This window comes from Schistocerca piceifrons, chromosome 8 (assembly GCF_021461385.2).
Source record: "Schistocerca piceifrons isolate TAMUIC-IGC-003096 chromosome 8, iqSchPice1.1, whole genome shotgun sequence".
NCBI lineage: Eukaryota > Metazoa > Arthropoda > Insecta > Orthoptera > Acrididae > Schistocerca > Schistocerca piceifrons.
In genome coordinates this window covers 45,100,598-45,115,384 of record NC_060145.1, presented here as the reverse complement: position 1 = coordinate 45,115,384, position 14,787 = coordinate 45,100,598, and the positions used below count along the sequence as shown (strand labels likewise).

The 14,787-nt window shown below is 44.6% G+C and overlaps 1 protein-coding gene and 1 pseudogene across 1 annotated transcript in view; one reads left to right on the top strand and one right to left on the bottom strand.

Annotated features, from left to right (window-relative positions):
- LOC124711663 (myelin regulatory factor) overlaps positions 1-14,787 on the bottom strand; it is a 334,494-nt gene that overhangs the window by 128,172 nt on the left and 191,535 nt on the right. Inside the window, exon 2 of the mRNA XM_047241854.1 lies at positions 6,865-6,949. Coding sequence (XP_047097810.1) covers positions 6,865-6,949 — 85 coding nt within the window. The remainder of the gene's footprint in view (positions 1-6,864; positions 6,950-14,787) is intronic.
- On the top strand, positions 8,215-8,332 carry LOC124712895 (annotated as a pseudogene).

Sequence of the window (14,787 nt, the reverse complement as noted above, 5' to 3'; positions counted from 1 at the left end):
CAATTTTCACTGGTGCTTTTTAAGATACAACAAGACACGGTTACACAACCTTGTTCAAACGCCAATTCTGTGTAGTGCCTGGCACAACTAGGTGTGTAGGTAACAGTCCTCCCACTCCAGCTGCAGTCGTACCAACAATATAAACGTTATTTCACCCATCTCACACTATTTCAAAACAATATTCTTTCAGTTTAAACTACTGAAAGATGGAGCCTCTTTTAAGATGACAGTTCTGTATTACAAACAAAACACTATGCAGAGTATCTTGCTATTGAACACACGAAGAAAAATTTTGCATGACAGCTGCATGTCGTACAGGTGTGTTGCTACTGTGGCTTTTCTTCTGCCGATCGGAACATCATTCCTTACGTTGTTTGCAAACTTACACGCGGTTACCCAGTTAGATTGGTTGGTTGACTTGGGGGAAGGGACCAAACAGCCAAGTCATCCGATGAGGGAAGGATAGGGAAGGAAGTCGGCCGTGCCCTTCCAAAGGATCCATCTCGGCATTTGCCTGAAGCGATTTAGGAAAATCGCGGAAAACGTAAACCAGGATGGCCGCACGCGGGTTTGAACCGTCGTCCTCCCAAATGCGAGTCCAGTGTGTTAACTATTGCGCCACCTCGCACAGTTTACCCAGTTGTCATCACTACCTACGGACAGAACACCACACTCGAATGGATTGCAGCATTTCAATTGATAATCAAGCATCTGTAGGTAAGCATCAGAGACGTCAGTGGAACAGCAGTGAACGTTCATCATGTCATCACATTACACGCAGGCTTATCTACCAGGTAAGTTACTAGACGTGTGCACAGGAGTCAAAATAATGTGGTGCGGACATGGAATCGATCCCAACTGAATGGCACCGACTTCGATGAATTTCGACGACGACCAACATCGGCCGAAGACGGCTGAGCGTTTCAAATAAGTGTGCCAGAACGTGCGTGGTTGCAAGGCAGACGATCTCATCATTCGAACGTACAGATTTCTGACGAGAATCTCTGAAATTCAAATCAGTTTGTTTCCTTCGGTAGAATAAGCCGACGGCCTCAGGCACGAAATATGGACTGTGAGAAATTGATAAATCTAGTTCAAGAGAGAAGGGGTTTGTGGAATACTGAGCATGAAAAATACTACACTCGGAATCTGTGGACTGAAATCGCAGCTTTATTGAAAATCACAAGTAGGCAAAAACTTTGTCGAAAATTCTAGGCTAAATTATAACCTCAAAGAGTAATTAGCTGAAGTGAGAAGGGTGGAGTATGTTATGCTTAAAGTTACTGCAGTGGATATTTTGGCTGGCTGTGAGCACTATGCGACTTATCTTCGGACGTCATCAGTTGCCAAAACTAATTAAACCTAACTAACCTAAGGACATCACACACATCCATGCCCGAGGCAGGATTCGAACCTGCGACCGTAGCGGTCGCTCGGCTCCAGACTGTAGCGCCCAGAACCGCACGGCCACTCCGGTCGGCAGTGGATATTTTGGTTTGTGATATAAGTGGCTCGTTTAGCATTCTACCAATTGTCACTGCTGCTACCGGAAATTGAAGGCCTAAATTTTGACCTCAAAAAATAATTTGTACAAGGGAGAAAAGTGGCTTATCTTATGTTTAAAATTACTATAGTGGACGTTTTTGGGTTCTAGTAAGTGGGCATAAGCTGTCTACGAATTATTATTAATGCTCACTGGCGGTTTTATGTCCGTAATGTAGTGATTCTGTTATATGGGATGGCTTGCAAATGCGATATATGTGTTTTCACTTTCCAGTGCTTTTGGTGGTCTGGGTAATTTATTCTAAAATTTGCGTTTGTCCTTCAAACGTCAGCTGAATGACAGTCATTGAAAGGTAAAATTGACTGAATTTTGCTGAACGTATTCGAAGCTGGATCCTCTGGTCCAACTGAACCGAACACTGACTGGAAATGGTGATGTTCGGGTACTTGGAGACCATTTTCAGCCATTCGTGGACTTGATGGTCTCAACAACGATGGAATTTTTGTGGATGACAGTGCGCAATGTCACCGCGCCACAGATGTTTGCGATTGGTTGAAAGAATATTCTGGACAATTCGAGCGAATGGTTTGGCCACCCAGATCGCCTGACATGGATCCCACCGACAGGTCGGTTCGTTCACAACATCCTGCACCGGGAACACTTTCGCAATTACGGATGACTATAGAGGCAGCTTGGCGAAATATTTCTGCAGGGGACTCCCGACGACTTGTTGAGTCCATGCCAGATCGAGTTACTGCACTACATTGGGCAAAAGGAGGTCCGACACCATATTAGTAGGCATTCCATAACTTTTGTCACCACAGTGTATATGAGATTAGTATCTGGACAGCAATATAATTGATGTTGGCCGAAGTAGAAATGATACAAAATGTGTGGTGTCACCGCCAGACACCACACTTGCTAGGTGGTAGCCTTTAAATCGGCCGCGGTCCGTTAGTATACGTCGGACCCGCGTGTCGCCACTGTCAGTGATTGCAGACCGAGCGCCGCCACACGGCAGGTCTAGAGAGAGTTCCTAGCACTCGTCCCAGTTGTACAGCTGACTTTGCTAGCGATGGTTCACTGACAAATTACGCTCTCATTTGCCGAGACGATAGTTAGTATAGCCTTCAGCTACGTCATTTGCTACCACCTAGCAAGGCGCCATTATCATTTGCTATTTATCTTGTGATGCATGTACCGTCAGACCGATGTTCACCAATTATGGATTAAAGTTAAGTATTCCAGAAGCTACGTACTTTTTTTACTAGACTCAACTCCTTTAACTGTTCCAGACCTCACGCCAGCCTGCGTGAGCTTAAACGCGTGCCTTTCGGCTATCTCATAGTGGCTTGGCTGTCTTGCCAAGTCACAACAAAATGCAGACTGGCAATAGCACAAAAAGCGTTTCTGAAAAAAAGATGAATTTGTTAACATAAGGTATCTGGGGAGTAGCCTCGTATGCAAGTGAAACGTGGACGATAAGCAGTACGGAAAAGAAGAGAATAAAAGCTTTTGAAATGCGGTGCTACAGAGGAATGCTGAAGATTAGATGCATAGACTGAATAACTAATGAGGAGGTACTGAATCGAACAGAGGAAAATCGAAATTTATGGCGCAACTTGATGAAAGGAACGGTTCAGTTCATAGGACATCAGCAATAGTCAATTTGATATTAGAGGAAAGTGTGTGGGGTTACAAAGTGTAGAGGGAGACCAAGCGATAAATACAGTTATCAGGTTCAACTGGATTTTGGTTGCAGTAGCATGTTCAAATGGATGTAGGTTGCAGTAGTTAGAGATGAAGAGACTTGTACAGGACAGACTAGCTTCGAAAGATGCATTTGATCATTCTTCGGACTAAAGAGTATAACAACGAAAGGTAATTAGGATATGACGCCTGATCTGTCAAGAAATATATTAACGGGGTAGATCAGCGTAGAAATTTTTTTGACCCTACTTTTTTTTATTGGCTTAAAATATCCTTAGAGAGTCTATTTTTAGGATTCATTCGCATGACGTCTGTCATAAATGTTAAAATATGTTAAAACCGCGATTTACTGCATGGGAATCTGTCGCATCCCAACGCTCGAATGCAACGGACGTAATATTGTAATCAATGGATTAGGGGTCGTGCTAGTTTCGAAAAGTCAACTAAAATACTATTCTCGACAAAATTTCTCTTCGTAACATGATTCGTTTATGGAAGACAGTCTGAAAGCACGTGCTTGTCTGGCGTCTGCTTATCTTGTCATTTCGCTTCTTTCTATCCGTAGTAAAACGTGAGTGCTTGAAAATTACAAACAAAGGTATTTCTGCTGGTGGAAAAGGTGCGAAAAGTAATACCAGTCGTGCAAAAAACGCTTCGGTTAGTAAGCGGACGCCAGTTAATCGATATACTTGTGTCAAAGTGACAGCATTTCGACATCGGAGAAAAAAACGTAAAATATACAGATCTGGCAGTGCCGGTTACAGTTTTGCTCAGTTTCAATATTTAAAAAGAATTGAAACTTTAAACGCTTGTTTTTTTTTCTTCAAAACAACGTTTTTCTAGTAGGCGGGAGCTATATAACTCATGAAATATACATGCAATTACACTATTTTGTAAATTGTGAGTCGGCGTTTTTTGTACTGTAGCACTTAGGATTCTTGTGATATATTTTAATTTCGTTTTTTGGTGCACGTTTTTATAACGTCGTTTTTGTCGAAAAATTGACTTATTTCTGAGAGCCGCCATTTTGTTGAAAACCATTTTTTAAAAAAAATCCTACGTATTACGTTTGACATATCATCAGTTTAAAAGCAGTTTTTGAAATTTTGTTCTAGGTTGAAAATTATGACGTTCAGAGCTCCCACCAACCGCTATCGCATTGCACGAATGCCTTTCGTCGATATTGTATTACGCCCTCTGGGTGCAAGTTTTTTTTCTTAAAACATCCATAGTACAATCTTAAGCGTTTGTAGTAAAGGTCAAAAGTCAGTTTTGTAATTTGTTTGTTATTTTACTGAAAAAAATCACGTATATCGGTTCCAAAATCGAGTCACCTTGATCTATTCCCTTAACTCACCTGATGGCTTCATGTACGTTATTTTGTGCCGCTCAGTAGTATTCGGAAGGAGCTCGTAAATCTTTTGACCTGTACTACCATCGTCCCATCCAGATAGCTGCTCTCTGGGGAGCTAATAACGTCTTGTTTCCAACTTGCTACTGATCCTACATTCTGTGTTACAGGAACTCTGGGAATCCCGCAAACACAAAATGTTTTTGAGGTGCAGTGGCACAGAGTGTGTTGCACAGAAGACCCCAGCCAGCGACGAGGCATGGGGTCGATAGCGGGGCATAATTTGGAGGCCAGGAAATTAGCCAGCTAAGCGGAGCGTGTCCACCTCCGTGCGCCGCCAGAGTCCTCTCGCAGCAGAAATGGCTGACCGTTAAACGTTGTCGACAATGCGTTGGAGCGGTTCGTGGACAAGCAGACACGGCACAAGAGTGCGTGCGACATTACACGGAACCTGTACTCCGTTCATCGCAAGAATAAATTTCATGTAAACATTACACTACGTATTCTTTCGCGTCTGCTGGAACAACATTGGATTTCGTTTCACGTGGAGCGGAAGCCAAGCTCTCTCGAGTACAGATAAGTACGAATTAATGAGGATACGTGTTATGCTGTGCGTTACGCGTACACTGACTAAGCGATAATACGGGGCGGGAGCCTTACCGGCGCATTTAACTTGGACACACTGGCCAGGCAAGTGATCCAACTAACCTGCGGTGATGCGAACAGTTGCAGTAAAGACGTAAAAAGAGACGACAGCTCTGAATGTCATTTTACTTTTAAACAGGAGGAAATAATATATGGTAAAACTCAGGCGATACGCTTCTTAGGTGACCGGACGGAAAACAAAAGATGCTCTCGATCTTGCTAACGTAGTATTGCAATTAAACACAAGAGTGATGAAAATTCCTGACTAACAACGGTAATTTTTCTGTATGAGCTATGTGTGGCGTAAGAGCGCACTGCTGGAATTTCACCATGTTGTTAAACATTGAAGCCACTGAAGATGTTACAGTCAGTCGCCTAGTACTCTCTGAACTCTTTCTGTATCGGACTCTGAGGAATACATTTCAGTACTGCTGCGTTGATAACGAGGCGGTCAGCAACAGAATCCAAACCACTTTTATGAAGGGCTGTTCAACATTTCGCCATCATTCGGCAGTGACGTGTCACAAAGCTTCGCGCATTAGTTCTAGTACGTTTGGCAGCTTGAAAGTCGTGTTATTTCTCGCGACAAATGCGTTAACTTGGCTCCAGATCAGTTCTGTTTGTTTCCATTTTTCTACGACGCTTATCACTCTGGGTCGTGTGAGACCAGATCTGTCCTAAAAAACAAAGGTATTAGGAATTAGCTAATTACACGATTTAAAGAAAGTTTACATTACAGCCTACAACAGATAGTGTTGTTTTTATAAATACTATTAAACACACAGTAGGTACAGGTGATTTAAATAAAGAACATTTACATTACAGCCAACAAGGCACCATGTTTTCTTTCATAAAATATTGTTGAATGCACAATGCGAACAGGATTATGCTGAAATTACACCAGAATGAGAGATGTACTTCCGCCTGTCTTGTTCACCTTCTTTTATTTCTCCTGTTGCCATGTTAAAACTACCTTCTTTTCCCAAAACAGAGCGGGGTTACACAATCCCAGTTTAGACGTCTTACCCACAAGAATCACACTATCCACGTACATCAACTTCGGAGTACGTTCCAGTTGCCGCGCTGTTTCACTTGCATACTGTGATACGTTGTAGTCTCTTCTGAGAATCCTTCACTTTTGTTTTGGCGTGCGACGACGTTTGCAAGTTACTTTTTGAAGTCTCTACTTTGTTCAAGACTTCGTCTCACTCTACAATCTTTTGCTCACACCTCGCTCTGTTATTACATTAGCCATTCCTAGATAACTCAGTATTTGTCCTAACAGAAGATCCCTTCTTCCTGCAATAAAGTTATTTTTCTCCCCAGTCTGATGCAGTACCTCTGCATTAATTTCTCGATCAACCAATCTAATCGTCAGCATTGTTATGTAACAACACATCTGTAAAATTTATTTTCCTTGCAGTGTATCGTCCACGTTTCCCTTGTACATAGGGTTACACAGCAGACGAATACTTCCATAAAAACTCCCTATGTTTGAATTTGTATTTGATGTTACCATCCTCCACCTTTTCAAAAAAGCTTTTCTACTAGAGCCAATATTTTGTTGTCAATAATTATGCTGCAGAAAATAGCAAAATTTGGCCGTACTCAACGTAAATGCAGCCATGTGGCGAGATGCGAGAGAGGTACTCACTTGGTATTGGTGTCGTTGACATCGTTGATGAACTCTGCCAACTGGCTGATGTACAGCGCTTCGCTGTCCGTGAAGTCGCTCTGGCCTGGAAAATAAAGAGAAACAGGTCCGAGTCAGTAGGCAGCTCTTCCACATACCACAGCAGGCGCATAGTTATTGTTAAGCAAAGTTCTCAGCTGAATCATGAGATTAAGTGAGTGAAACGACTGTTTGTTTCTCAGTCGCTCCCAGCGTTCCGGGATTGGGTCGTCTGCGCCAACACGCCCGCTCTCAGTCAGAGATACGTATTCAGAATGTTTCACACAAATCCTTCTACAGGCTTTTAGGGGTTGTAGAAGGGACTTACTAGACGAAGTTTTGATAGGGGACTCACTTCCGGTAATGTACCTTATTTTACGGACTTTTTTCTTCGAAAAATTGCCTCAAAAATTTTGGTGCGTCTTATATTAGGTGCGCCTTATACTCGAAATAAATATAAAAATGTCCATTGTTTGATTTAAAGTTCCCGCCAATCTTAAAAATGGCCGTATATTCGACGCCGCGGAAACCTGTCTCTATCTGGCAACAGTGGATTCAACTGGCAGCAGTAGTGCACCGATGCGACGAACATGAGTTGCGGGGGCAGCTCGTGGTCGTGCGGTAGCGTTCTCGCTTCCCACGCCCGGGTTCGATTCCCGGCGGGGTCAGGGATTTTCTCTGCCTCGTGATGACTGGGTATTGTGTGCTGTCCTTAGGTTAGTTAGGTTTAAGTAGTTCTAAGTTCTAGGGGACTGATGACCATAGATGTTAAGTCCCATAGTGCTCAGAGCCATTTGAACCATGAGTTGCGGGGATTCACAAGCTTGCTAACACCGTCTCCCTCCCACCCCGCCTTCACAAACCCAGAACACTGTCTAGTCTATAATGCGTAATTTCAGCCTAGGGTATCAGCGAACATTTATTGATTGTGATTTTTGCTATCAGTAACAGTACAATATTATTGTTAGAGGCTAAAAAAATGGAAAAATAAAAAAAGTATTCTTACGATGCGGGATATAAGTTGAAAGTAGTAGCAACTGTAGAAGAACATGGGAGCAGGGCAGCTAAGAGGCATTTCGGTTTCCACCAACAGAAAAAAAACCATTCGTGATTGGCGGGCTCGTAAAGAAGAATTAAAAAACATGGGGTAGACCAAATGTGCATAAAGGACTGAACTGGGGGAGGGGGGACGGTAATAAATAAACACTTACAGGAAGTAGACTGGTACTCATGACGAGGCAGAGTGCAAAGCGTTCTAGGATTTGGAGGGAATGACAGAATTCTGGACGAGCGGAAATCCAGAAGTATTAGGTGGGGTTAAGACCTGTTTGTGCCAACGGCCTTGCCGCAGTGGTGACACCGGTTCTCGTCAGATCACCCAAGTTAAGCGCTGTCGGGCTGGGCTAGCACTAGGATGGGTGACCATCCGGTCTGCCGAGCGCTATTGGCAAGCGGGGTGCACACAGCCCTTTTGAGGCAAACTGGGGAGCTACTTGACTGAGAAGTAGCGGCTCCGGGTCTCGTAAACTGACATACGGCCGGGAGAGCGCTGTGCTAACCACATGCCCCTCCTTTTCCGCACTCAGTGACGCCTGTGGGCTGAGGATGACACGGCGGCCGGTCGGTACCGTTGGGCCATTCGAGGCCTGTTCGGACGGCGTTTTAAGACACGTTTTGGGAAGAAGCAATATTCTTTTCTTATCCACGCCACCACAGAGAAAGCAACCACAGAAAAAAGACCACTTTATCTGTGCAGAGAGCTGAATGTCAAATCATTTTAAAATGTGGAGGTCTTTTTAAAAAATCATATGGTGCATATATGATTTACCCTCTTAGCGAGTGGCTTGTCTCGTAAGAATAAGCAAATAATTGTGTAACAATTTTGACACATAGCAATTTTCAGTCTAAAGTCTTTATGTGACCATGGCTTCAAAATGGTTCAAATGGCTCTGAGCACTATGGGACTTAACTTCTGAGGTCATCAGCCCCCTAGAACGTAGAACTACTTAAACCTAACTAACCTAAGGACATCACACACATCCATGCCCGAGGCAGGATTCGAACCTGCAACCGTAGCGGTCGCGCGGTTCCAGACTGTAGCGCCTATAACCGCTCGGCCACCTCGGCCGGACCATGGCTTCAGCTACGTTGCTTTCAACGCGGCCAATGTACACTATGTGACGTTATCATACGTATTCGGGCAGCCATACGCACTGCACAACGAGCACTAGGTGACACGAGAGGCGAACCCGCAAATACAGGAGGCACGGAACACTGTGTTGTCAGCTTAGGGGCACTTACAGCAGAATGGCTCGCTCAGGAGACCTCAGTGACTTTGGACGTGGCGTAGTCATTGGAGGTCACACGAATAACAAATCAGACACATTTCAGCCCTTCTAAAGACGCACAGGTCGACTGTTGGAGATGTGATTGTCAATTGGAAGCGTGAAGAAACGAGCACAGCTAAACCGTGGCCCGACACGGACAGGGACCGTCAAGCAAAGCCAAAGGTGGTCGTAAAAAATCACATGAAATCAGCGAAAGAAATCAATCGTGAGTTCCAAAATGCTACCAGCAGTCCAGCTAGCATAATAACTGTGCGTAAAAGTTCAAAGGAATGGGGTATAATGGATGAGAAACTCCACAAAAGCCACAAATTTCTGTATTCACTGCTAACCGACGCTTCGCTGTAAAAGGCAGCACCAGACTGGAAACGAGTCATTTGGAGTGATGAATTGTGCTATACTGTGTGGTAATTCGATGAAAGGGTTTGCGTTTGGTGAATGCCTGGGGAACGTTTCATGCCAGCATGTGCAGAGTCAAAAGTGAAGTACGGAGGAGGCTGTGTTACAGTTTATTGTTGTTGTGGTCTTTAGTCCAGAGACTAGTTTGATGCAGCTCTCCACGCTACTCTATCCTGTGCAAGCTTCTTCATCTCCCAGTACCTACTGCAACCCACATCCTTCTGAATCTGTTTAGTGTATTCATCTTTTGGTCTCCCTCTACAATTTTTACCCTCCACGCTGCCCTCCAATACTAAATTGGTGATCCCTTGATGCCTCAGAATATGTGCTACCAAGCGATCCCTTCTTTTAGTCAAGTTGTTTTTTCACAAATTTCTCTTCTTCCTAATTCTGTTCAATACCTCCTCATTAGTTATGTGATCTACCCATCTAATCTTCAGCATTCTTCTGCAGCTATGTTACAGTATGGGAGTGTTTTTCGTAGCTGGGTGGTATCGTCTTATTGTGCTTAAGAAAACGATAACTGTGGAAGTATATGAACGCACTTTCCAGCTTTATGTAGTGCCTACAGTAGAGGAACGGTTCGGAGACGACAAATGATTGTATTTTCACTGTCATAAAGTAGCAACTGTGAAGCAACGATTTGTGAACAACACCATTCCTGAAACAGACTGGTCTGCCCAGAGCCCCGATCTGAACCCAATGCAACATCCGTGGAATGACTTAGAACACCGACTTCACTCCAGATTCCAGTTTCCAACGTCAGAAGCTGTTCTTGAGAAAGAGTGTGCTGCCATTTCTTCGCAGACATTCGAAGAGCAGTATAAAAGCCGTACCTCATTTCCAGGACCACCATATGGTGTTCGGATACCTCCGCTCAGATACTGCTACTGTGAGGAAGAGGACAGCCACAAGTGCAGCTGGTTCAAAAATGGTTCAAATGGCTCTGAGCACTATGGGACTTAACTTCTGAGGTCATCAGTCCCCTAGAACTTAGAACTACTTAAACCTAACTAACCTAAGAACAGCACACAACACCCAGTCATCACGAGGCAGAGAAAATCCCTGACCCCGCCGGGAATCGAACCCGGGAACCCGGGCAGTGCAGCTGACAAAGTTGTATTGCATCTACGATATGACTAGCAAGTGAGATACGCAGAGTAGCCTCTGATGTTCCATGCAGTGCGTATCTAGTTTTAAGGCAGCAGAGTGTATGACCATTTTGCTAACATCGACCTGCGGGCAAGACTTCAGGTGGCAGCATTGCAGATAAGCGGGACGGATCGGTAATTGCGGGATAATTTTCGTAGCACGTCTCGGCCTCAACAGTAATTGCAATGACGTAACAGGTGAGTCATATGCTAAGCGCCTGCAAATGTCACGGACCGACAGTCTCCATCGCGCGCTGCACATGAAATACTACGAAGCTTGTATCGCCACTTTTGTTTCCTTTTTACCTTCTGTTACTGCATTTCTTCCTTTTTCTGCACATCTACAAGTTTGGATTTGTCCATATCTAAGTGGCGTCAACATCCACCTCGAGTTGTTCCATTGCTCTGATATTCTCACGTTGAACCGCCGACTAAATACACTCCTATTTTCTTGTTGTGAAGCTGTTAATTTTTTTTTACCTTTTGAAGCGTGTATCTTCGGTTTTAGAATTTTTATAACAACATTTTTCCTGTAGACCATCCAGAATCTTATACATGAAATATGCTTTCATTCTTGATAATACACACACACACACACACACACACACACACAAGGAAATACACATATTTGAGATAGTTTTCGAATTCCCCTTCGGATAAAATGAAACTTTACAGGTTGACAGGATGTGTAATGATATTTCAGTGGTTGCAAAGAGTGTGGGTCAATTTATCAGTATAACGTTGCACCACCTGTAGCCTGGACATATGAACTGATTCGGTTGGGAAGGCTGTCATAAAGTCGTTATATCCCCTCCAGAGGCAGGCTGGTCCAGAACTGTTGCACCGATTCTTGGTATCCTGGATACCAGCACTGTGACGGCATTGCAGTCTGAGCTGATCCCAATGTTCTCTCGGAGACAGATCTGCGGATGTTGCTGGCCATGGAAGTACTGTACTTCAACATTACGCAGACAGTTCATAAGGAAGTGGGCCACCTGCAGAGGAGGATTTCCTGTTGAAAAGATGCAGCACGATGCTGTCACATAACAGGTAACACATAAGGATGGAGGATGTACGTGATGTACTTTGTGGCTTCACAGTTCCCTAATTCACTACCAACCATTACTTGAAGTCATACACGATGGTTCCCCACACCACCGGGCCTCTTCAACCATTGGAAGAATGCGATCTTTTCCTAGGCCATCTGGAATAGGGCAGAAATGTGGTAAATAGCTGAACACAATGCGATGCCATTCATCAGCAGTCCATGCTTCCCGCTCACGGCACCACTCAAAACGTAGGAGTTCGTGTTGTGGTGCCTATGGATGTTTTCGCATAGGTGGCGCAAATATCAATGGGTTTAGCCATATGGGGATCGTCCCTTGCGGTGGTCAGATGTGGTCGAGTGGAACCTTGACGAGTTTATCTGCCCTCCCGTTACCATGCAGGGGTCACTGTCATATCCGAATGTCCCACAAACCTGGACATACACGATTCGAACAGCCAGCCAAATGGAGACCCACAATGAGGCCACTTTAAAACTCTATTAGGCACGAACGATGCTATGAAACACGATTAAGTGGCATCTGCGTGTTCCATCTGCATGTTCTTCACAGAGATCACTCAACATTTAATACGGTTCTCGCTCCTTAAATACCCTACCAGTCCCGATAGCGACAACAGACACAATTAGCACTAATGTACTCTGGTGGGCGTTCTGTCTGTCAAACAGAATTGTAACTCCAGCCATTTATATACTCTCTGATGATGTGCATATGTTCGAAGTAACTTTGAAGCCCGTCCATGTCTTCTGAGCGCTTACATTTTTTCGTCTGGCAGTATATATATATATATATATATATATATATATATATATATATATATATAATGTTGTATCCTGTGTGGCGATTTTTAGCGGAAAAAACCAATAATGCAATGATCGTAGGCTACGCTAATTCTCTTGTGCTTTACTCCGTTCTCTACTGTGTAAAACGGGGCAGGCCAAGATTTTGGCTCGTGGGCCGCGCATTGGCACGTGTGCCACAGTGCTTAGCGTCGCTGCACGTTTCCCCCACCACCACAGCACGCTGCCTGAGCACCCGCCGGGAGCGAGGGGAAACTGTGAACGCGCCGCATTTAAATGACAATGCAATGGTTTTACACTACTGGCCATTCAAATTGCTACACCACGAAGATGACGTGCTACAGACGCGAAATTTAACCGATAGGAACAAGATGCTGTGATATGCAAATGATTAGCTTTTCAGAGCATTTACACAAGGTTGGCGCCGGTGGCGACACCTAAAACGTGCTGACATGAGGAAAGTTTCCAACCGATTTCCCGTACACAAACAGCAGTTGACCGGCGTTGCCTGGTGAAACGTTGTTGTGATGCCTCGTGTAAGGAGGAGAAATGCGTACCGTCACGTTTCCGACTTTGATAAAGGTCGGATTGTAGCCTCTCACGATTGCGGTTTATCGTATCGCAACATTGCTGCTCGCGTTGGTCGAGATCCAATGACTGTTAGCAGAGTATGGAATCGGTGGGTTCAGGAGGGTAATACGGAACGCCGTGCTGGATACCAACGGCCTCGTATCACTAGCAGTCGAGATGACAGGCATCTTATCCGCATGGCTGTAACAGATCGTGCAGCCACCTCTCGATCCCTGAGTCAACAGATGGGGACGTTAGCAAGACAACAACCATCTGCACGAACAGTTCGACGTTTGCAGCAGCATGGACTATCAGCTCGGAGACCGTGGCTGCGGTTACCCCTGACGCTGCATCACAGACAGGAGCGCCTTCGATGGTGTACTCAACGACGAACCTGGGTGCACGAATGGCAAAACGACATTTTTTCGGATGAATCCAGGTACTGTTTACAGCATCATGATGGTCACATCCGTGTTTGGCGACATCGCGGTGAACGCACATCGGAAGCGTGTATTCGTCATCGCCATTCTGGCGTGTCACCCGGCGTGATGGTATGGGGTGCCATTGATTACACGTCTTGTTCGCATTGACGGCACTTTGAACAGTGGACGTTACATTTGTGATGTGTTACGACCCGTGGCTCTACCCTTCATTCGTTCCCTGCGAAACCCTATATTTCAGCAGTGTAATGCACGACCGCATGTTCCAGGTCCTGTACGGGCCTTTCTAGATACAGAAAATGTTCGACTGCTGCCCTGGCCGGCACATTCTCCAGATCTGTCACCAATTCAAAACATCTGGTCAAGGGTGGCCAAGCAACTGGGTCGTCACAATACGCCAGTCACTACTCTTGATGAACTGTGGTATCGCGTTGAAGCTGCATAGGCAGCTGTATCTGCACACGCCATCCAAGCTCTGTTTGACACAACGCCCAGGCATATCAAGGCCGTTATTACGGCCAGAGGTGGTTGTTCTGGGTACTGATTTCTCAGGATCTATGCACCGAAATTGCGTGAAAATGTAATCACATGTCAGTTCTACTATAATATATTTGTCCAATGAGTACCCGTTTGTCTTCTGCATTTCTTCTTGGTGTAGCAATTTTAATGGCTAGTAGTGTATATTTCACATTCCTCAACAACATATATCACAAGCAAAACAAATTTTCTACATTTGGTGCACGCAAGACATAATATAATTTTTATCTGGTACAAACTGTGGGCGTAAGGACAGACGCTGACAGTTTTACAGATTTTCGCACTCAAGTTGCCAAGCCCGCCGGAGTGGCCGTGCAGTTCTAGACACTACAGTCTGGAACCGCGCGACCGCTACGGTCGCAGGTTCGAATCCTGCCTCAGGCATGGATGTGTGTGATGTCTTTAGGTTAGCTAGGTTTAAGTAATTGTAAGTTCTAGGGGACTGATGATCTCAGAAGTTAAGTCCCATAGTGCTCAGAACCATTTGAACCATTTGAACCATTTGAACCAAGTTGTCAAGTAATCGTGTCTTATTTAGTTTCATAATCGAAAAACGGTTTCCCCAAAAGTATGTCGACCGAAATATTGCTAGACGCCCT